The sequence below is a fragment of the Heptranchias perlo genome, chromosome 7 (assembly GCF_035084215.1).
Source record: "Heptranchias perlo isolate sHepPer1 chromosome 7, sHepPer1.hap1, whole genome shotgun sequence".
NCBI classification, from domain to species: domain Eukaryota; kingdom Metazoa; phylum Chordata; class Chondrichthyes; order Hexanchiformes; family Hexanchidae; genus Heptranchias; species Heptranchias perlo.
In genome coordinates this window covers 32,248,536-32,273,515 of record NC_090331.1, presented here as the reverse complement: position 1 = coordinate 32,273,515, position 24,980 = coordinate 32,248,536, and the positions used below count along the sequence as shown (strand labels likewise).

At 39.8% G+C, this 24,980-nt stretch overlaps 1 protein-coding gene across 6 annotated transcripts in view; it reads right to left on the bottom strand.

Moving 5' to 3' along the window:
• The window catches only part of LOC137323595 (nck-associated protein 5-like), a 555,766-nt gene that overhangs the window by 80,720 nt on the left and 450,066 nt on the right, over positions 1-24,980 (bottom strand). For 5 of the 6 annotated variants that reach the window (XM_067987260.1, XM_067987262.1, XM_067987264.1 and 2 more), the window contains 5 exons: positions 19,961-20,065; positions 9,473-9,661; positions 4,471-8,393; positions 1,784-1,961; positions 653-796 (listed from right to left, as the gene is read on the bottom strand). In XM_067987260.1, coding sequence (XP_067843361.1) covers positions 653-796; positions 1,784-1,961; positions 4,471-8,393; positions 9,473-9,661; positions 19,961-20,065 — 4,539 coding nt within the window. The remainder of the gene's footprint in view (positions 1-652; positions 797-1,783; positions 1,962-4,470; positions 8,394-9,472; positions 9,662-19,960; positions 20,066-24,980) is intronic. The other variant, XM_067987261.1, reaches the window with a different exon arrangement.

Here is a 24,980-nt window from a genome sequence, read left to right as displayed (position 1 = left end):
TGGCTGGCTGCCGTGTGGGAAGGACTGCACCAGTAGGCCGCAACCGGGGTGCGGAGAGAAGGGAGGGAGGGAGAGATTGTGGAGGTGGGAGGGAGGGGGCAGATTGAAGCCTTTGGGGAGATCTGATGATCGTGGTTGGGGGGTGGGAAGAGGGAAGCATGTTTGCTTGGTGGGCCAGGGGGAAGCCCACCTGCTCCTCCTGGACCACAAGTAGTGCTGGAAAGGCACTTACCTGCTGGATCTGGCCGTTCTCACCTCCCTTCAAGCTGCCAGGTTTCCCAAGCCCTGGGAAACCCGGCCCGCAAGTGTTAAATCTAAAATCCTGCTAAAATTTGATGCACTCAGCCTCATTAAATATTTAAATGAAGGTCCTGCTTCTGGAGAACAGGTTAGTCGCTCACCCTTCAACCTGGTTGGGGTCAAGTTTCTGATTTTTGAAATTTTAACCCCCCTCCTCCTCTCTCCCACCCATCCTGGAGGGGTTAAAATTCCACCCTAGGTCTTATCTTGTCACAGTTTGCATTAATGAAAAGTTATTAATGGTTAAACAGCACAATCCATGCAAATTCACACCTCTGTGGCTTGCGTTTAACCTGTGACAATATGTTGCCAAAAACGACAAGAACGTGATAATATAAATGCTGAATTTTACCTTTTGGTTCCCCTGGTTCTCATAATTTAAACCTTGCCAATTAGAAAGTTTCCCTGGAGATGGATCATGCAGCTGCCACAGTTCAACGTAACTTTCATGAGGATTTGAATCACCTTCACCCTCAGAATCAATTAGCAACTCCTTCTGCAATTAAGGAATACACAAAGAAACAGCATATATGTTGTGAAAGGATTTTTAATAATTGAGTCAATTTTGAATATCAGCCTAATAGTCAGGGAAAGGCAATGCTACAACAAAAAATGAAATCGGCATTTGTCTATTGAAAAGCATATTTCATAATATAAGAAACAAGGCCTAATTTGCCAATAGGAGTATTCAGTCTGTTAAAAGTAACAGTTTGATAGTGACTCCGCAGTGGATATCTTATTTTTGAGAAAAAGTGGGTTCTTCATGAGATAAATTACAGAAACCATGGGAGGAAGAAAAAGGAAATTTTTCCATTTAATATTTCTTTAATTTTATTGTTATTTTCTTTTGAGGTTTATATGAACTGATGCAGAGCTGCAACATACTGTGAGACATCTAAAATAAGCAACATGACCAAATGGTTTCACAAAGTAATACTGGTGTAAGGTAAAATAGCATTATTTAAAACAACATGAAAATTGGAGGATTCTGGAAAAGCCTAACACTTACTTGAAAGCTATTGGCCCTGAAATTCCACTTACCTTATTCTTTTCTTAGCCCTTTCTGGGCCTTGGGGTCCCCCTGCCAGAACAATTGGGTGTTACTCTGGCATTCACCATAAAATCTGGTCAGGTGCCACTGAAGCACCTACCCCAGTTATACAAATGACCACATCTTCCGAATATAGGACAAGGTCAGTGGCCTCATCAAGCAGCTGGACAGGGGGGTCTTCTCCACTGTACCTACGCTGGCAGAACAGTCCCTATCCAATTTCAGGGTCATTATTTCAGAGCTATTTCTTAGGATCATTTCTTACTTTCTAAATGGCTCTTGATCATCATTATATGCTTTCTAATTTGTTGTTCACAAATACATTTAATTAAAATTTAGTAAAGTCACCTTCATCTTAATTGCTCTGGGATAGATTATTTACAACTCTTTCCTTTTATTAGAATTTATGGGATTGAAAGAGCTCAAACTTACATGAATTTCATTTTGAATCTCTGTGGCTGGCTTCATTTTGTAATTCTTTCCGTGGTTTGCCTGAACACTGATAGAGTTGCTGGGAAATGCAGAGCCATGGGAGTTGCCCTTAGACATGTTCCTGCAGGAAACATGATTTGATCCATTTTCCTTCTGATGAGCAGCCTTCTTATCAACTCTGCAGGTAAAAGCGATTCCACTGATGAATTATACCATCCTTCTTCAATCAGTCAATTGCTCATTCTACTTTAATGTTGAAAGTAACCCTGTTGTATCTTTCTGTCTCCAGAGCTTTGAATGACAAATGCTTCTGACTTTGCCTTGATATAATCTGCCTGTTGCAATTTGAGTCAAAAATATTCACAAATGTTTCTGTATAAAAGTTTACTTGTTGTGGAACTGCAGTAAATAATCCAAATGAATACAAATGCATTATCCAGGCTAATATTATACTCAAGATTTCACTGTGACAATAACATTATATCTATCTATATATATATATATATAGATAGATATAATATTAGCATTGGGAAATTGTCTGAAAAAGAACAGGTACCCAGTTAGATTACTATAATAATCCAAAAAGTATGAATGTATAAATTGAATCCAATTTTTTTTTTTAAAAAGGGACGAATTAGATTACTAAAGTTGATTTCAATATTAAAATGCCTTAGGTGAATGCATTACAGATGTTCTTTAATTGTTCTAGACATAAACAAACAAGAAAGTACATTTATTTTGGGATTTATCATGAGAAACAGACCTTTAAGTGCTAAAATGCACAAATGCATTATCCAGGCTAATATTATACTCAAGATTTCACTGTGACAATAACATTATATCTATCTATATATATATATATATATATATATAGATATAATATTAGCATTGGGAAATTGTCTGAAAAAGAACAGGTACCCAGTTAGATTACTATAATAATCCAAAAAGTATGAATGTATAAATTGAATCCAATTTTTTTTTTTAAAAAGGGACGAATTAGATTACTAAAGTTGATTTCAATATTAAAATGCCTTAGGTGAATGCATTACAGATGTTCTTTAATTGTTCTAGACATAAACAAACAAGAAAGTACATTTATTTTGGGATTTATCATGAGAAACAGACCTTTAAGTGCTAAAATGCACGGGACCACATATCTTAGAAAAAAGGTATTTTATTCTGAATAACTTTGAAAATATTCTGAAGCTATCTGCGATTCATGTCATTTCACAGTAGCAACTCTGATACAGAATGGTGAACAAACCAATCTTTATCCATGAAGGATATTATATAATTAATAAATTGACACTTATGGATATCATGGAATGCTTTTGATACTATCAAAAGACATTGTTTAAAGTTACAAAGTTACAATGTCCCACAGTTAACATATTCTGATACACACACAAACACACACGCACGTCTGTGTATTTAAATAATTTGTTCTGACTACTATCCATTATAAAAGATTACTTTCAGGAATATGTAGTTTATGTATTCATAGTGGTGATCTCTGCTTTATGCCAGAGGGTTATGATACAGAGACTGGCAGCAAACCAGAGGTCAATGGTGTGAGTACAAAAAGCACATATTGCTGAATTAAATTCTGCTGTGCAGACTTCTGAATTCTCCTAAAGTTAAGGAAAATTTATTTTTCACAACTGGGCTTTTTACCTTTCGTCTATATATCAAAATAAAATGAACTCAGGGGCAACTGTGGTGCACAGCAGCATTAGATTTCTTGAGGTAGAAATCGGACCTCGCATCCATGTCATGGGCATAAAACAAGCGCAACGAGGGCTAATTTTGGGAACCAACATTCTGCCCCCAAAGGACGCCTGAAAGTCGTCCAACCCGGTATTGGGTCGGCTCATTTTTCAGGAGTGCGAGGCAACCACCTAAAATAGGTGTTAGGACCCTTTCTTATGGAAATGAGGGTCCTCATGCCTGTTTTAGGTCCCTTCATCAAAATTGGTTGGCTATCAGCAGAGTAGCTGCTGGATCCCGCTCCACTTAGGATTCTTCATTGGCTGCTGCAGCCGCCAGCGAAACGTAAGTTTTTTTTAAAATCAAAAATGGTTGCTGTGGGGCCAGGAGGAGCAGGAGTGCTCTCCTGACTTTACAGCACATGCGAGCAATTTGCCCATCCATTGCCGCTCCACCCACAACCTCCCAGGATTTGCCTTTGAGCTGCTGCCGGTGAGTCAAGCTGCCCGTCATTCATTTTCGGAAAAGGGGCAAACTGCTTGTGGAGTCGCGACAAGCACTGGCAGCTCGCCCAACTTAAGCAAATAAAGACCGAAGCTCAATTTTGGAGTGGTCTCTAGCCTTTCATGTGGGGCATGCACTGTTGTCGCATCGCTGGTTATGGACCCAAAAATGGGCCATAACCAACTTCCACCCTGTTATATTCCATTTTGGAGAATACACCTAAATATTTTAAATTTATGCTACTAAAGATTAGACCTAACTAAAATCAATGCATCAAAGAGTGTAATATGAAATTCAAGTGCAATTATTTGAAGTATAACCCAAAAGTCCTTTGTTATATGAAGCTGTAAGAACGGGGCACTGTAATAAAGGATGGCTGTTGATAAATAGTATTATGCTATTCAATATTATCATGAAAACTTAGAGTATCAAATATACTGAAGCAATATTTCATATGAAATAATTGAGATCATTACCTGTGTAGGAGCTCCTGCATGAACTGATCATTTGTTGAATCTTTTATTGGAACATCATGATCCTTATAGCCTTGGTGTTTTGGAGCAAGACTTGTTTTTCTACTGTAATGTGTTTCATGTCGTGTGATCTCACAACTTTTACTTGGAAAAACACTCCCTAATTTTTTATCACAATTCACAGCTTCTTTTGTAACATCGTTCTCTTCTTCACAGTCTTTTTCATTTTTTCTTTTGTCTTTTTTTTTGTCTAATTTTGTTTGCTTGATTCCTGAACCAGATCCACTTTTGATTTCTTTCTTTTCATCTTTGGATTTTGAAGCATCAGACTTTTTGCTGCTCAGAGCTGGTAACTTGCTTTTTCGGAACCCAAACCAGTTGGCTATTGAAGGCCCAGTCTTTTGTTTTATCTCTGACACCTGAGTCTTGTCCTGTCCTTGCACCTTCTGCATATTTTCTTGAATTCCCAACATGACTTTCGCTTCAATGGTACATTGTGTCACAGAAACAGAAGGAGGAATAAGTACCTTGTCAGAAATTTCAGGGCTGTTTGAGAGGTTCTCTTGTTTCTTTACAATTTTAGCCATATTAAGTTTGGAGGGACTCTGCAATTTGCTCAGACTTTCCATAGAAGACATATTTGGTGATGATTGAGACTCGTATCCGGTCAGTATTATATTTTTCCCCTTCTGAGGCATTTGCTTAGATTTTTTCTCACTTGATCTATCACTTAGAGGTAGGCTTCGGGTTTCTTTCTGAGGTGGTGACTGGTTGCCATCACACTTTAAAGAACTACGATGACCTTCTCCCTTTGGTGGAGTTCTACAAGGCAACTTGCTAGGACTGCTATGATGGCTACTTGAGCTGCTTATACTTCCATATGACACTTGCCGTGAATAGGAAAAATCCACTGTTCTTGGAGAATGTGAAGGGCTTTGAGTAGCTGAAGAGCCACCAGCAGGTTTAGTTTGCATTCCTTCTGCACCGGTAGAGTTCTGCCTTGTCAATGAGTTACCTCTTTCAGTTGTATTTGTAATTATTTGTGTTCGCACTTTTCCCGGGCCATCTACCACCGAAACAGAAGGCTTCTCCCCAGTTTGATTGCTAAAACTCTGGCTTCGAGCTTTGGCACCATTCATGCCTAGGGCTGGCTTAAGGTAGGGTTTGTTATTAGCTGAAATTGACCTCTTAAAAGCCTTAATTTCCATGCTGTCAACGTCATTCCCATCTGCTGTGTTTCTGAAATGCTTCATTTCATCTTCAACTTCTGCAGGAAAACCTATTTTACCACTAACACCATCTCGAATGTCACCTTTTTTCTCAAAATCAACCACTGAATCTGGCTGTTCCAGAGGTTTTGTATTTTCAGATGCATCAGCCTTTCTAGATTTTTCTTGAATTACATTTCCTTTAGAGTAGATATTAATACTGTCTTTCTCATGCTTCCCAGGTACAGTTGAACTTTTTCTCAGTAACGGGGGAGATTTTAAGAATCCTTTTTGTCCAACAGGAATACGAGTTTTCAGGTTTTTTTCATCAGAACAGTAAAAGGTTGTATGGCCTTCACTAGAACTAGAAGGAGACAGGCAAGAAGGCTGTGGCTGAGATGAAGGTTCATTTATACTTGTTGCATGACACTGTGAAGATGTTGATAAAATGTTCGATGGTTTGCATTGTAACATCAACCCATTTTCATGTAATTGCCCTGTTTTGGCAAAAAATGTATTCTGTGGAGATGGATCCTTTTGGTTTGCATGAATGCATGTTAAACTTCGAATCATTTTAACAGCTGTTTGAGGACAAGGTTGAATGTGTGCCGATAGAGAAGTATTTGAACAATTTGTTTTCAGATATTTTTTTTCAAAAGAACCCTTAGTCAAATCCTTAGAGACTCCATTTGAGTCCTGGGACTGTTGGACTGAGTGAACTGAGCTTTGAAATAAAGTTTTATCATGGTGGGAACTGCTCAATTCAAGCTCAGCCACTGCTGGGGACTTCTGGGATTGCTGATTCTGTACTTCTTTTGTCAGTTGGACACAAGATGAAACAGAACGTGTAATTCCCTGTGGCTTTAAAGATGAACATGTAGGTGCATCCTTATTTGTGACAACAGGAATGTGCGTTTCAGTTTTTGCCACTATATTCAGCGAATGCTCATAATTTGGTCTATGTAGTAATGAAGTAGATCTCCCTGGTGGAGGTGGGGGTGATGGAGATTTTATTTCTTCTAGTTCTAAATGATCATGTTTATCTCGTGTGGGACGTTCTCCGCGATCTGTCATCTGCCTTCTGGATAAGAAAGATCCTTGTGCTATACTGGCATGGCTCTTTCCCGTTTCATTGTGGAATGTAATCTTAGAGTTTCGAGGAAGTTGTGGGCTACATTTTGGAATGGTGGAACCATTTTTCAAACCGTGGTTAATACTAGTACTTGGCATTTTTAAATATTTGGAAACTTTTACAGGAGGCTTGTCTTGGATAAGAGAACCAGATGTTGAAAATGTATTGCTAACATCGCTGCCTTTTACTTTAGAGGTTTTCTGTGGTGAGCTTTTGCCTCTGTTAGGTATTTTGGTTAGATGTGGCTTTTGAGTAGAGTATGTCTGCAGAGAAGATACACAGTTTGATTTATAAGCTCCATTAAAAACTGGCTTCAATAATTTTTGTTGCTGAGGAATGTGTGGTGTCAATGGCCTTTCAGAGTTTACAGAATCTCTACGAACAATGGGACTAAATGTTTTCTTGTTGACTTCAGGGTCTTCTAAAGTTTTTTGCTCTGTATGACTTTCCAATGACTTTAAAACTGTATAATCCCTTGCATCACTTCCTCTTTGACAACCTATCAACTCTTGAGGCACCAGTTCAGCATCTTCTATAGAAAAAACAGTTTGCTGGTGGTTCCCATCTAAAGCAATTGGACTAGAAATTTCATTTGAAGACACAGTGACACTTGCTGTCTGCTGGGAATTAAATTTAATGGGCTGGCCATCTTCAGCATCAAACACTATTGTAATGCATTCTTCAGATGATGTTTTTACAACCTTGGTTGCTTGACAATTTTCTTTCAGCAAGTTCAAAGTCTTTGGCCTGTTGTCAGAGCAAGGTGAAAAATGGCCTTCATCTTTATCTGCAGATGAGAAGAATGCTTTTTTACAACTAAGTAGGTTTGCATGACTCACTGACCGTTTGTCAGTCAACAAACTTGTTACAAAATCAGAAGAATTTTTTTCTTCAGTGCATTCCAAATGCAGTTCATCTAGAATCTCAACATCTTCAGTGTCAGATAGCTGGATAGTTAGATCTTTATAGTGTAGTTTGGTAGAATTGAACTGCAATTTATTTGTAGGCGACTTGTTGCTTGTACATAGTTTTTCACTTGATTGAAAGCTACTGACAAAACTAGTCAGCTTTTCAGGCTTTTCCCTTGAGCTTAAGTGTGTAAGCTTTTCTGAAACACATTTCACATTATGATCCCAACCAAACAGACTATCAGAAACACTATGTGTTAGTTTCTTACAGAATGATTTGCTGTCTTTACTTGGCACCTCATTTACTGCAGGTATGATTATTGTACAGTCATCATCTGCATCATCAAGTGAATCAGAATCATACCCAAATGTTTTACTTTGCTCTAAGCACATGCCTTTATTGGTAGCCTTAAAAGGTATTTGATCTTTGCTCTTGTGATTCCGACATTTTAGGCCAAGAGAGTAAATTCCTTCATTGGAGTTCATGCAGTCCTTGTAAGCCCATTTTGACACAATTGAGGGTGGGTCTAACAAAGGTTTTCTCTTCTGTAGCTTCTTTAATCCTTCTAGAATGTGGCTTTCTTTTTTTCGAGTTGGAGGTAGTTCTTCCGCAGGACTAGAGAGATTGCTGGGAAGTGAGGAGCCAATACTGAGTCTCTTTTCCCAGCTTAGAGAAGACTATAATTGAAAAGAAAAATATTACTAATTCAGTTAATAAACTATATGATAAATAAACTAGTCAGGATACCGATCCCAGTGTTCTCACAAAGTGGAAATGAAGAATACTCATATTTGGTATTTTCTTCATCCACTGAAAACAAATGAAGCACGAGTGAGTAGACAAAAGCCATCTAGCCTGGGTTAAAAAGCATTTTACTGCATTCGTACATTCTCATTATTTGTCAGTGGGAATATGTATAGGAATCTGTTGTAGTTTTTATACTCCAGTTTATTCACAAGTGGCTTCCTTGTTGTTTTAAACTTGCTAAGCCATTGTCTGTTCTTAACATAAAGGTCCTGAAATTCCAGCCTGGATCAAAGCTGGAGAGTGGGTGATTGTCCATCTATGGCCAGAATTTGGGGCAGAAGTCAATTCTGTTGGGAATCAACCCTCTTTTTTGCTTGTAGCTATTTTCTGGCTGGGGAGGTCGTGAGATCATCTTCCACCCAAATCTTTTCATCATGGGGATGTGTCTGGGGGAATTCATAGGCTTCCCCAGAAAATTCCTCCCTTTTACACCCTCGGACCTCCAAGGAACTCTTGGCAGCTGAAAGCTGGTATGATTCCTGTTGAGGCCTATAAAAAGATCCTAGGCCAAAGATATTTGATTCCAGAGGGGATCAATTACCTGAATCAAAGGCCTGTTTGCTCCACCGGGAGCATAAGACTAGAAGAGGCCACTTGTCTTTGTGGTGTCGCTGGGCCTCCTTTCCACCGTTGGAGTGCATGGTACCATTCCAACATTGCAACAGAGGTTCAGGACGAGTGGTGCTGATGTACTCTTACAGCCATAGTGAGCCCACGTGGCTATGCAGATGTCCCGTCTCAGGGATTTGGGACAAAGTCCCCAGCCTGAGAATAGGGCAGGCAATGGTTTCACTCTGCTGCAGTTGTGCCAACAGAGTGGACCTCCAGGAATTTTGGGCCCAATATTCTTAAAAATGGTTTATAGAAGGTGCTATTATCAGCCATATGCAATAATATTCTTGAAACACACTAGTCAAATGAAGTTCACTTAATAGGACTCAAACTGTACCCTCTTACTGCATGTCTTTCCTTCATTCCAAGTAAAGGAGCCACTTGAATGTTCACTGCAGGCACTTGAAAGGGAGAGTTCACTGCTGCTACAGCTGCTCCTGGGATATAGTTGGCTAGGTACGGTCAGATTTAATTGACTCTGACACTTTAAAACAGGTACGTTTGATTGTGTGTTCTGTTGAGCTTCCTGCTAATACAAAAGTGGGATACTTGTCACACAATGGAATTGCTCCTCCCCTCATACATAGTTAATGTAGAAAAATTCTGCCCACATAGTCACAGCTAATATATCACTTCCAATCTACGAACGGATATTTATTTTTATCCCACTTCAACATGCGTGTTTGAAGGGTGTCTACCCTTCATATGACTTCATTTCAATTTTGAGGGCAGTGAAAAAAAAAATGTAAGGAAAAAGTAATTTCAATCCCTCAAGTTCATACTGCCATCTAAGTTCTGTTTCAAGACCCAATGGGCGCTAAATTGGGCCACGTAGTGCCCGTTGTTTCAGCGTTACGCGGCCTCTCGAACATCCAAGATGGCGTCTTGGCTGCGCACGCACATTTCCAGCGCTACCTGCGACGAACGCCATCTTGGTATAGGAGTTCGTACATGCGCAAATACCGAACGCCGGAAGTGTGCAACGCTGATTTAAAGTGATAGACACCATTTTGGCACTTAACGCTCAACTCAGTGCACAGTCTTAACCACGACCATCTGAACGTGTCTTAGAGTGCCTGGAGGACCCCACCAGCGCTATTTAAAGGGACCATGCAGGATTTACAGGTTAGTGGCTTGCAACAGTGGTAACGTATAAGGGTGAGAGGAAACATCAGATTGGAAGAGTTGAGTACTGATTGAAAGAGTTTGTTGGTATGTGGGTAATGGGGGATGTAGTGCGTGGAGCAGTGGGTGCTGCTTGTGGTGCAGTTGGTAGGAGATGCCACTTGACAGTTGACCTCACTCACCTTGACCACTCATATCAAAGTATTGAATTTCTCCCTGCGCTGCATCCGTGTTCGTGGTGCTATATGCCTGGCATTGACTTCGTTCCCCGCTGCCTCCCACTGCCTTTTGGGCATACGTCTGGAGGGCCTCCTGCCCCCGCCGCCGCCACCACCTCCAGCCCCCCCCCCCCCCCCCCCCCGTGGATATAGGATGCCCCACCTCTTGCACCGAGGCCTCCAGTACATCATCAGAGAACGTTGGTGCACGCTCCTCCACAGGCCTGGTACAAACTCAGATCAGCAGATTGGTGAGGTCTGGCATGCAGATTGGAGGATGTGGGAGTTAGTAGTGCGCAACCTTTATTCAATGTTTTAACATAACTCATCACTTTGTAAACATGGGGACGGGACCTGCATCTGTGTTTTATGTGTGCGATGTCTGATCTTCGTTCAGACTCCGTGCAGACAGCAGACTGTTATTTTTTAGCAAATAGCAGGTACTGGCTAACTTTGAGATTTTAAGAGACATCCTCCCTTTAAGAGATTGGGGCTCCCCCTGCTGGTGGAAAGTGCAAATTGCATGGAATCTTCGTGTCAACGCTGATTTCCAAAGCTGCTTGAAGGTGAGTACTGAGGCCGGATGAAAGTCTCATCCTGTCTGCACAGGGGCCATCGGGCACGGGTTAATAGCGGATCGAGCTACCAACGCCTGAAAATAGGCCTTATCCAACTTTTCCCCCAATATGTCCACTTTTCATCACCTTCCTACTTCAAATCTATTTACCTCTGTTCCTACTGAATAAAAGCCAAACCAATTCATGTGGCATAATGGAGTCTATCACCATGCAATAGCAGGCTGCAGGCTCCCAAGAAAATACCCCTGAAAATTCTGGAAACTTAAAATTTAAAAAGAACAGAAAACATTGGAGATAAACAGCAGACTCATCAGGAGTTAAAGAGGAAAAAAAATGTTATTGTTTGGGGTGTAGATCCTGACTCAGTTTTGACAAAGGGTCTACACCCAAAACATTAACCTATCTTTTCCGATTTCAGTGACTGATGACCTGTTGTGTATTTCCAGTATTTTCTGGGTTATTTTGCAGGTTGCAAAGTCTTTGCTTAACTCTCTCCTAATTAAAAACAGATATAAATGTGATTGGTTCTGGTACAATACTGATCAGTAGGATACTGAACTAAAAGATCATAGAAACATTGAGCACAGAAAGAGGCCATTCGGCCCATTGTGCCTGTGCCGTCTCTTGGAAAGAGCTATCCAATTATTCACATTCCCCTGATCTTTCCCATAGCCCTGCAATTTTTTCCTTTTCCAGTATTTATCCAATTTCCTTTTGAAAGTTACTATTGAACCTGCTTCCACCACCCATTCGGTGAGCGTAAAAAAAGTTCTCCTTATTTCCCCTCTGGTTACTTTGCTAATTAGTGGAAACAGTTTCTCCCTATGTACTCTATCAAAACTTTTCATAATTTTGAACACCTCTATTAAGTCTCCCCTTAATCTTATTAAATCTCCCCTTAACCTTCTCTGCTCTAAAGAGAACAATCCCAGCTTCTCCAGTCTCTCCACATAACTGAAGTCACTCATCCCTGGTACCATTCTAGTAAATCTCCCAGGCCTTGATAGACTTCATATTTCTCACATTAGTGCGAGATGTATTTATACTAATTATGTTATTTAAAAAAATGTTTGATGTGCAGAAACTTGGAAATAAATTTTTCCATTAAAAATCTATATCATAAATCTGTTGCAAAATTTAAAGATGTGTTACATTCTGTGGTAATGATTTTCATCATGTTTAGAAATTAAAATTTAATTAAATCACTCTAAATAGAGAATTCATTTGAAGACAGTGTTAGACAGAGTAAAACACTTATTGGTTATTTCATAAAGCAAAGAAAGATACATTAACTACCAACTCCATCCTTCAATTGATTTGATATCATCCAGATACCACAGTACAGCCTAGTTTGATAGATTCAAGTGCAATCATGCGCAGAGCACATTGCAAACAGGCAATTCCATCCATGCTGTCCTGCTCCTACCCACCTAAAGATTCAAATACAACTGGGGTATAAAAAAACTTAAATAGCCAAACTGAACTAGGTTTAAAACTAATGTCAAAAATATACTGGAGATATTCCCGAATATACTAATCATTATTTGAGGTAGGACTAGATGATTTAGTAGAATGCCATTGGAACTCATCAAATATTCACCACTGAGGGTGGGAGACTATGATCCAACTGGGCCTTTCAATAAACAGGTCATTGGCATGAATGTCTCTGGGTTGTGTTGCAATATTTGACACCCTATTGGGAGAAATGGAAAATACAGAAACCCAAATGCAGATTACATGCTTGCTTTGCCAATATCTCCATTTTGTCTGCAAGTGTAAGCCTCAGCTCCCTGTGGCTTGCCACTTTAATTCTTCTTCCAATTTCCACTTCAATCCCTCTGTCTTTGGCCTCTTACTCGGTCCCAGCAATGTCAATACAGACATCAGGAACAGTATCAGGGGAGCTGATGAAATGACATGGGTCAATTGATGTCCGGTGGGAGGAAGGCAGGTTAGCATTTGGGATTTGACTCTTAGTCAGAACAAAGTGCTGGTGAGTGGGTGGGAGGTTGGCGCCCTTGGTGCTGGCCTGTTTTTTTTTCTTTTACTGTAGCATGTTAGACCTGCTGTCGTTCGTTTCAGATGCCAACTAACCGGCTGTGTGTTTCCAACCTTTTCTGATTTTGTTTCAGGTTTCAAGCATTTGAGGTTTCTTGCTTCTTATTTGGCCTGAAGATCATAACTTTTCTTTCTTTTGTATGCTTGCCCGGAGAGAACAACTTGCGAGATATTTTATGATAGTTCATTGCCTGTTTCTGAATGGCATTGAAACATTAGTCTCCTGGGAAACTTAAAAAAAAACCGGACAGGCTGGCTGAGATAACAGAATATTTGATATTCTAATGCTCGTTTAATCCAACCTACTTCTGGAATGAGGCTGAAGATTTTGTCCTACATTTTTAAAATCAGAGGTCCAACACAAAAGCATCCTTAGTTGGGGAAAAGTGAACTGACTCGATGGTGCAGGTCCTGGTGCTTTGTATGACACATGAATTAGAGACCATTGCCCCGATTTTCCCAAAATGGTAATGATGATGTTGAGCGCTCATGGCACCGGCCCAACAGCTCGGAGTGGGGCCACACTGAATTGTACAATGGGAGTCTCTCCCCCTAATTTGAATAGGCTAGTGACACATAGAGGCATATCCAGAGAGTGTGACTTGTAGCATACTCAGTTGTAAGATCCAATGAGGCGGCAGCTGATAAAACACTATAAGCTCATTATTAAAAGGCAAGTTGTGGTGGTGGCAGAAAAGTGGACTAATTATTCACAATGGCAGAACAGACACAGCGGGAAACACTGCTGCTGCAGGATGGGGCTGCAGGCCAACTTTGGGTAAAAGCACATGTGCAATTTGCAGGGAGGGAGGTGGCTGACCAAGTCAGTGCAGCAGCCAGATTCCTGGCTGGAAAGAAGAAAAGTAGTTTACTGGTATCAGGAGGAAGGCAAGGGTAAATGAACTCCTCACTGCGGCACACAATGACCACAACCATTTCAAAATTGCAAACAACCATTTTTTCACTGTGAAAAAGCTGCATGCCACACTTTTCTTGCAGGTGGAGACAGTGAATGTAGAACAGCAAATAGGTGGCCGGCCTTCCATACCAAGGCACTTCTCTGTTGTTAAGGGGTTTCTCAGTGGGTTGCAACCATAGATGCTTAGGTTAGCCCTGGTCTCTCAATGGCAATCCCCACCAATATTTCTTCACTCAAAAATGTGTGCACTGTGATTTGCCACATAATGAAACATTAATGCCAGACTGTGTAATGTGGCAGGTATCCTTGGGATGGCTCGAAAGGATATTTTAGCATGAAAGCTCCTAAAGGAAGATTAATCCTTGTTCCAAATATTGCTTAGTGATGTTTCAGAGATAAGATACCATCTGAACATTAATTGAGTGCAAACCCTTTCTGTTCATGTAGGCCATAAGGTTGATGTGAGGAATCGTAATGCTTACATGGATGTCTTCTGCAATGACTTGCACTTGAGGGAACCTTGCCACTCAGTGAAAAATCCTGTCCAGCTGATGCTGAACAGGATCAATATGAAAGCGATGATGTTGTTGCTTCTTGCAGACATAGCATCTGACAATTATTTGATACATATGTGCATTGCAGATTGTGTAATATGGTAGGTGTCCTCGGGATGGCTTGAAAGCATTTGTTAGCATGAAAGCTTCTATAGCAAGAGTCAACCAAATATTGCCTATAGGTCATCCTGCAGCAAATGGTAGAAATCATTGGCAACCTGTCTTGCTGAAGCCGAAGCGATAAAGGCAGGTCTGCTCTGACATATGTCAGATACAAGTGGGGAGGATGAGGTCTATCTATGCAAGTTCTAGAGTAGTGATGAACGTGAACCAAACTTGTTGACTTCCCTTCCTCATATAAATCATCCAGCACATTTAGAACGCTTAAAGGAATACCCGTGCTCACCACTTTGTATGCTATGATTTTAATGACAGCAGCAACCAAGAATTATGAAAGAAAATATTGCCAGGAAAATACCCCAAAAATGACAGCAACATTATGCTTAGAGCATTGCAAAACATGCAATGTAAATGTAAAAAAGCAAACATTTTTACCAACAACTGAAACCACACATCTCTTAATAGGAAACCTACTTGAGCAGGCTAGGTCCCAGCAATCCCGATGTACCCATCTTTGACGAGCAAGGTGTTCACTGTGAGTGGAGACTCACCACAACATGAAGCTTTCATGCTTACGGATCCTTCCAAGCCATCCCAGGGACACCTACCACAACATGCAGTCTGCAATTCGGTGTGGGCCTGTGTTTACCTAACTTTCTATTTAAAGGAGCCCCGCATATGCTTGTGGTGCAGACTTATATTCTCCCCCTATTGCACACAGAAAATCAGGTGTAATATGATTCAGGCACGCAGGGTTGGGATCCTGATTTTCTGACTTGTGTTGGCCACCAGCGAAAATTAGGGTTCATTTCTATGTACATGCCACTACCTATTTGCAACATCATGGTGACGTTTACTTATGTATTCTCTGCATGTATTTCTCCAAAACCTATCAAAATAAGCTTGTGTGGAGGATGTGAAAAGAAGAAGAAAGTTCAGTTATGAGGTAGAGGAACTGATCAAATGCTTTTCAATAAAATGTTTACTTCTTCATTTTTAGGGTGCATTTACACTGCCAGTTCAGCAATAGTGTAAAGCCAAAATCACTTCCCAGTGATGGGAAACTGATCAAGTAAATCTGGAGTCAGGGCCTGACCTGACCTGAGAGAAGCAAAGTGAGACTCCAGGAAGAGGTAGTGCCTCATGTGACACCCCATATGGTGTAAATCCAGTGCCTGGATTGCAAAGTGCTGAGGCTCTGAGCACTTTGTCAGCCCATCTAGCCTCATTTAAATTTTTGTAAACAATTTTAAAACACCAAGTTATAGTCCAGCAATTTTATTTTAAATTCACAAGCTTTCGGAGGCTTCCTCCTTCGTCAGGTAAATGTTCAGGAGCTCCTTGAAGCCTACGCATTTAAATTTTGAGAGAGTAGGCATTCTCTCCTTTCCACTCCCAAAACAATGAATAGGTTTGATTTTACAATGGTGGTGAGTTGGCAGCGGTGGGGGTGGGGGTGGGGGGGTGGGTGAAGATGCGCGTGGCAAACTCGCATGAACAAAACTTACCGTTTCTGACAGGCTGACTGCCGTCAGGAGCTGCAACGCAAGGTGTGGGGGGGGCGGGGGGGGGGGGGAGAAAGAGAGAGAGCGAGACGTGGTCCGGCACTGGACTGGAAGACCGGGGGGGGGTGGGGGGTGGGGGGGAGGGAAGAGGAGAAGATCGGGGGGAGGTGGAGAGGGGGAGATCAGCGGGGGGGGTGAAGAGGGGGACATCGGGTGAAGATCGGGGGGCATGAAGAGGGGGACATCGGATGAAGATCAGGGGGGTGAAGAGGGGGACATTGGGGGGGTGAAGAGGGGGGCATCGGAGCAGGAGACATCGGACATCGGCGCAGGGTGCAAACGTAGATTCATTTAGTGTTTTCACTTCCTTCCATGGTTTTTTATTTAATTTCTTGTTCCCTGGTCCGGCCCTTCACACCTGGTTTCACCAGGTGTGATTCCGAGGCGGTGGGCAAGCCGCCCAGGTAAGTTAAAAATCGTTCTACTGACTTACTCTGTCATAGGTAAAGTGCCTTAAGTACCATTTGGCTCTTTAACTGTCATCAGCGGGACTTCCGTTTTCGGGTCACCCGCGTGCACACAGGTGGGTCCCTGGGAAACTCGGAAGTGAACGGGTTGGAGCCGGCTTCCGAACGGGATTTCCGTGATTTTCGGAGCTCCCCCGCCCCCAACGCACCCGCAATTGCTTCCCAAATCACCCCTTTCATGTTTTAACTGGTTGGTGAAAGCTCTGGCCCACACCTGTATTCGGGCACTTGCACAACTCTCTCCTGAGAAAGCCTGTTACAAATTCAGTCAGGTAGGAGCCAGGTAATGTAAACCTGGCTCTGCCTGGCTGGAACCCGAACTGCAGTGTCCAGTCTCAAACTAGCAGTTGCAGTGGACATGCAACCTTAATTCTGTAAATTGCTTGAAAGGTGAAATCTATTTTCTGCATTTCTTTGTGAAAACAAACTGTGAAGGTTGGTGTCACATGAAAATATATCAAGCATGCTTGTCAGGAAGCAGACAAGGGCAAAGAAGAAATCAAGAGAAATTCGGTGTCATTTATCTTTTTCACACAGAACTCTCAAGAGGGGACTGAATTCCCACAGAACTAAGACATCTTTAATTACTACAGTTATTAGACATAGCTGTGCTCTCACAGATGAGTGTTTTTATTTGCTTTAGTTTACTATTTCCCTCTGTGTTTTATTTTATACACAGTTATAAAAAAAGTGATACAAAATTCTAAAACTTAAGTTGTTTTAATTGTGTTTAACTTGTGGATGCTGTTGATATTGTAATGCCACTTCTTCGTTAATGTGGAACAGTTTCAGGTGCGCATCAACACAGAAGTGACAGTGATTTGGAATTGTGTTCCACTGTGAGTCCCAAGGCAAGTGGCATGAGATCCATAGAGTTCTTATCTGAACTTGTTTTAGGTTTCTTTGTAATCCAAGATTGAATGAAAAGGGAATCACTCTGGTTTCAGGCTTCTAGTTAGAGCAGTCTAGATCAAAGCATTTACCTAACTCATTGATAAGGACATATCTCTAAATTACATTCTGAAGCTGATGAGAAACAATGACACTTATAAGGAAACAGTTACAGTCATATTATATCATCAGAAGACTCTCCAGCAGGCCATCTCGCACTATGTGGGGTTCACATTGGTAGAATATAAGTCCAGTCAAGAGTGAAATCGAATTTAGAAATTGCTCAGCCAGTCAATTGGATCTCCCAGGCACTTTATGAACTTAGTATTGAGTCTTTTTTTTATTGTTCTGAGAAACTGGACACTATCACCCTCCCTCACTTAATATTAAAAAAAATAAGCATGCACGCACCGAGCTCTCTCCTGGCAAGCATGTGCAAGGAGAAGCCCATAGTATAACTAAGATATTGCCTGTTGTGCTTCGCACTTTTTCCTTAGATAAACAGCTCAAAGAATTAATTCATGCTCTGTTACATTATGCAGAAGCAGAATTAAACCACAAAAAAGTCAAAATAATGCACAAGAGGATTCTTGTACGTTATTTTGAGTAAGAATGTGCATTGTTTATTACTTATTTTAGAATCCCCAAACATAAGTGACAAAGTATTTCCAATTGTAAACAATTTTACAACACCAAGTTATAGTCCAGCAATTTTATTTTAAATTCACAAGCTTTCGGAGGCTTCCTCCTTCGTCAGGTGAACGATGTGAAAATGATTTTCACATCGTTCACCTGACGAAGGAGGAAGCCTCCGAAAGCTTGTGAATTTAAAATAAAATTGCTGGACTATAACTTGGTGTTGCAAAATTGTTTACAATTGTCAACCCCAGTCCATCACCGGCATCTCCACATCAAAAGTATTTCCAATGATTCTCAAAATCATATTATTTGCACCATGCAAGATTGCCTAGTTACAGCTTATCATGGATGCAATGAATCTACTATAAACTGCATGAACAGATTAAATAAGTTTGGTGTTTCTACAGAAATAAAGGAAGTAACTCAGGTTTATTATCCAGTTCAATTTTTAGGAAAAATAACTTCTGTACTACACTGTCATTCATCTTCATGCCACTTGTCAACAACTGTACTTTCCTGGGTGATAGTATGTATTGACACTTTATATTTACCTTCAGTAATGGGATAGCAATCACCACTTAGCAGATGAGATTTCAGTTAACTGAATAAAACTCAGCTCTAAGGAACAGAGTATTAGATTGGTTATTTCCCCCCCACTCCAGAAAATGCAGGAATGATGTTTTTTTAACAACATAAATACAAACCAATAAAAATACAGGGAAGAAAGGTCCAAAATTGTCAACAGTTGATTTCTCAATTATTTCATAATCAATTCAAATGGCTTATGATCAACACTATTAGATATTATTAAATAAAAATAGTGCAGAATAAATTTGAAGTGTTACAAATTTTGCACCGTTGGCCAGTACAATTTTTTGATTTTGTTTCCTGTAGTCTGTTATCATCTATTAGCCCTACAAGGGCAGAAGTTTCAAAGATTCAAATTCTAATAAATGGTTAGATCTTCTATCCCCCTAGGTTTTAAGTTGCAGATGTAGTTGTTTCAATTACACGTTTTTTTAAAAATCATTGCCATTATACTTAGTATTTCCAACAGAGGTTAAATATGGATCAACCATTACTCGAACACTAAAATCTTATGGAGCCCAACTGACATAAAATTCTGATTGTAATCTTGCTGCTGATAAACCAAAATCTCTCACTGGACCTGTATTTTAGAAAATTGGTTTGTTTTTCATTTGTTTCATGACTCCACATCGTTATAATAGATGTACAAACCACAGTCTTCACTGACAAATTTCTCGATGTCTGCAACCCCCTGCTTTTCCTGAAAATTGCAGAGCACATTAATTTTTAAAAGTTCATACATAATATATCATAAATATAGGATGAGTAATGTGGTACATGGACTTTAATAAAAAGCTCCTTCCCATTTCTCAGAGAGACTGAGATGTAATCAATACTAAAAAAAAAGGGTCTCGGAGAAATGACTTGAGATTTATTCCTTTTTGTACAATGTGACACTTTCTGCTTATTCTATCAGCTGGGGAGAAGGTATTGAATTTCAGAAAACATTTTTAGAGTGGAACAATGAGAGTGCTTTTTAATACACCCCCATGATAATGTTTTTAAGGATGAATTATTTTTCATTTGCGACAGAGAGCTTTGACACAAAAACAGGATGGTTGTTTCACAGGAAGAGAAAAGCTCTAAGAAAGAAAAGAACCCACTTGAATTTGAGTCTCTGTAGTTCTTGACTGGATTGGGCTTCTGTTCCTCTCCGCGTTAGAGAACAGGTCCCCAGATGAAAGATCTACGATCCGTGAGTGAAGTTTCTGTAAAATAATTGACAAAGCATTTGGTAAAGAAAATGAAAAGCAGAAATGTTAAGGATTTCTTCCAATTGACTCTTCTTCCAAATGAATACCTGCAGTGCTTTTTAACTGCCCTTACTTAGACATTTCTTATGATAAAGCTAAAGTTGCATGGATGTATCAAAAATGATTAAAATATTAATAGGGCTTGGGATTAATCCATTCTCATCAAATGTACTCTTCTGTCATATCATCTGTATCTTTTTAAACCTGCTGAAGTCAGACAGCAAAGCAAGTAGGCAGTAAGCTTAGTAATGATAATTTTATTAAATACAGTCCTAAATTTCTTTCTGTTGGTTCTATTTATCTAACAATATTGTTTGTGAACCTGTTCTAACAGTTATGCACATTTTGCAATTTATATTAGTGTAAAAATACAAATACAGGAGTATTATCATTTTCAAAAGAATCAGCATACTGACAACACAGTACTTAAAGTCTTTGCAACATCATTTTTTCCCCGAAGATATTAATAAAATTATTAAAATTATTTTAAAAACACTGTCATTTCAACTGTTTCCTATTTAAGAAAAATATTATTTAAGTAAGATGACCAATTTATCAATACTTTATTATGGGAAAATCATTACACAAGAGTAATCCTGCAGCGTGTGCAAAGTGTAAAGGCCTAATTTTGCCTGCAATACTTTTCAAATGTGTTCCTGTAATTATGCTGATATCATCCATATATCACAGAATGTTCTAGAGTTTGCAAAATATGTTGCTCAATGGTGATGAAATAAATAACAAATGACTAGGATTTAAATCTAGTTATGATTAATATAACAATGTTAATTTCCAGTTGCTTCCATTTTCACCATACAAAATTAAACAACACATAAATTTTGCACATATAATATGAAAGATAAGGATGAAGCCAGGTTGAATGACTTATGTGATCACCACTCTCATGATATAGAAACATTCTGACAGTACTAAATTTAGGAACCATTATATAAATGTTATTTTCAGACCCAGAAGGCAAATCTGAACATCACCTTCCTTCATAGCATTTTCTTCCAAAGAATTTTAACTGAAAGTCATTAATGTCATCTGTTAAAGATAATTAATATGAATAGAAAATAATTGCACTGGGGATCTGGAGACTCAAAGAATCTTGGACATTAATATTTGCACATTATTTGATTATATACTCAATTCTTTAGTTCAATGACACTCAAGGGACTGGTAAACCAATGCTGATTCACTAGTAGTAATCTATGTACTAATTACCAATGTTTACTGCATGCATTATTCCATATATTTGTTACTTTAAATATAATAAAAGGCAAGGTTTATATAAATATTGATACTGCAGAACTGAACAAACACTGAATTACTGTTGCGTAGCTACATGCTTGAGCAGGTTTTATGTGTTTTATTATTAGCTTCGCTGCATATGACGGATAGCAATCTGTAATTAGCTGGTTTGAAATGTTGTGTGAACTGCATTACTTTTCCCCAATAATTGTGTTTCAAAAATCTACTGCGCTTTACCAAATACTATCTAACGATCATTATAAGGCATTTGCAAACTATCAGATAAATCATATATATCATCAAGAAACTGATCATACAAGTTAGTGGCTATCCTTTATCCTTTGGTCAATTACAAAAGAGCACTGGAGAATTCTTACAACCACCTCAGAGTTTCAAAAATTTTTTTAAAGTGCTAGAATACTTGAGTACCCAAAATGTTAATGATTTTTCATATACTGATTCACCCTCTGTGCTCTTCCAGCATTTGCTGTTTTAATGTCAGATTTCCATCGTTCACAAGTTTTGCTTTTGATCTCTGCAAACCAAATGCTGCTTCAGAGAGAACTCGTGGACCGTTATTTTTCACGATAAACCTCCTGCTCCTCTTCTCCATAATACAACTTGTTAATATATTGCTGAGTGAAATTCTGATCATGCCTGGATGGAAATCGACACATCACCTGATGGGGCAATGCGAAATTCCAGGGTGGACTGATTACCTTAACTTTAGTGGCCCAGCATTCCCTTAGGCGCAAGCTTTAACTTTTTGTCTTCTTAGCTTCGGCCCTTCCCAGGCCACTGATCGGCCATCAGAGAAGCATGGCGCTGCTGCCATTTTCCTGTCTATTGTTGGGGCAGGCAACACGGATGCGTCCATACAGAAAATAGAATTGAGGTGCTGATCAGCCGTGATCTAAGTGAATGGCGGAGTAGGCCTGAGGGGCTGAATGGCCTACTCCTGTTCCTAATGTTCCTTCTCAATCAACTATACAAATGATTCTGTTCTTGCAATTTGAAGAGTAGCGTCTCGGGCTTCTAGACATCTGAAGTTCTGCTTGTGGAGTGGCCCAATTGAAATTTTGGGCCCCAAGCGTTTAGCAGTTCTAATTAGTTAAAATTATCAATGCTATCTAATAGTGTTTACTGGGCTCACAAAATGCTTTAATTTATGCAAGTGTTGAGGACTTACAGTAAAAATTAAGTTCCCCATAACTTTTAACATCATTCAAATAGCAACAGTATTTTCTTACGATATATTCAGTGATGTTTTCAGACAACAGGCTTATAATGAACATTTCAATTTTCATATGACTACATTTTGCTCTGTGGTGAAGCAATGAGACACAGTACTATCCAATGTGAGGATTGCACCTTGAAATGACCGCATTTGCAATTAAAATTAGGATTATGATAGTCTGAAAATTGCTGCAATGCAGATATGTTTGCCAACATAGGACAAAGTTTTTCCAGTTGAAATTTAAAAAATATTTTCCCCTTAGTTCATGTTAATCCACACCTGCAATGTGTGAGAGTGAGTGAGGAGGGAGCGGGAGTGAGAGAGAGAGTGAGGGAGCGAGGGAGTGGGTGAGGTGAACGAGGACAAAGCATTAACCACTATAAAAAAGCATGTCAAAGCAACAGCACAGGGAAGTAAAAAATAGAAATGTCCCAGTTAAACCTCACTATGACTCACTAAATCAATCCCAAGATCCACTAACTGAACTTTTAAAGTGCTGCATTTTCAGATTTCAATACTTTCAAAGCATCGATGCATTTACACAAAATTCACCTTCAGACATTCAACATTGAAGGATTTAAGTGTATTTATTTTATTCCTTCAGAGGCTTCCATTGTCGCCTTCTTTTTGAGTGGAAAGAAATTCCACCAAAATTACAGTTTCTCAGTACATTCCTGGAACCAGTATGAATTTTCAAAACTGGTGCACATTTACAGTTCAATCACTGACTATAGCTGCTAAGTGTTCCACTGCTATTACTGGACTTTCACTCCTAAAGATTAGTGATAAAGGATTTCAACTGTATTCACAGCAGCCCATTGAATCCTTTAAACTAAAAAAGAATCAATAAAAAATTTCATTACCTGAGAGATGCCACCATAATGAAAATGCCAAATGCTACTGCATATATATAAAATAGTGAATTTACTGGTTTGTGTCTGGCTGTAAGATCTGAGGTCAATGGGCCTAGGTTGATTTGAATTGAACAAATAAATATTCAGACAGATGCTTCCTTTCTCACTGATGGCTATTCCTCTGCCAGCCATCATCACCATTGTTCCATAGCCCCCTCCAAGCATTAGTGGATTAACCCTTTCACTGGCCTATTGTCACCCAACAGAAGCTTTCACCAGACAGTAGCTAACCTGCTACCTAACATTCACATGCTGGCTCATAAATAACAGCTGTTTCAATAGCAATAGAAGAGGAAGAATAATTATTTGAACTTGACAGTTCCTGCACACATGGAGTCATCCAACAATTACAAACATTTTTATCAAAACAGAGGACCGCAACTGGCAGCCACATACTGGACCTCTGACGATGGCCATTCTCTTTATTAAATATCATCTTCTTTGCAGTTTTTAACACTCATGAATAACATCAGCAGAGTAATTTGTCTGTTATCACAGGTGTTACAGAATTCCCAAAAAATCAAACGCCTGTCAAACAGATACATGTAAAATGTGGAATCTTGTATCATTTGTGGTTTTTGCGATCAATTTTAGAACTGGGGCACCTGGTTTAGGGCTCAATTAGATGGTGGGATTTCTGGTTTCATGAAAACACCAGAGCCTGAATTTTCTAATATGGATGCAGTTTAGACCTGAATGGTTAGACACTGGAAGTGTGCTGTTTTCGCCCAAATTTCCTTGATCATTGAATTAGCATAGTAGAAACTTGGTGCAGAACTGGGTGAGTGGTGCGAGAAGAAAATTGCATGCAAGTAGAATTCAAAAGAATGAGGGCAATTAAAAGGTGAGTGTCACAATATGGGGATAGAAACCTTGAAGCTTTTGCCAGGGCTGAAGGGGGAGGGAAAGGAATCCCTAGGCATAGGCATGAGACTGTAGCCAAGTGACAAATTAGCTCAACACCTGACCTCCTGGTTGATGGCTGCTGAAGTGGAGGTGATGCTGCAGGAGGTGGTTGTGAAGAGGGTAGCCCCCTACATCACTCTACAACATCCGCCCTATAGGTCAGCATTGCAGCATGCCTGTAAGAAGCTAAGCCAAGCTTCAGTATGCATCTGGCTATTCCTGTCACTGAATGTATCAGCCATATGCTGCATGGTCACTGCAGTTACCCTTGCAGCAGATGCCACAGCTCTGCAGCCAGCTCTCTGATGATCTGGACCCTATGAAGAAAGTTCGTCTTGGTCACTGCCAGGTAGGTGTGCCAGGGCCTGTGAATATGGTTGGTGGCATCTTGGCATGTGTGACCTATCAGGCTATGCTAGTGTTTGACACCCTTGCATGCCTACGTTCATACAGTGCCATTGAAAGAATGACATACTCTCATTCAGGGGCTTATGAGGTATACATCAATTATGATTAATCAGATATTCACAAAATATAGTGATACTACTGAGTCTACTGT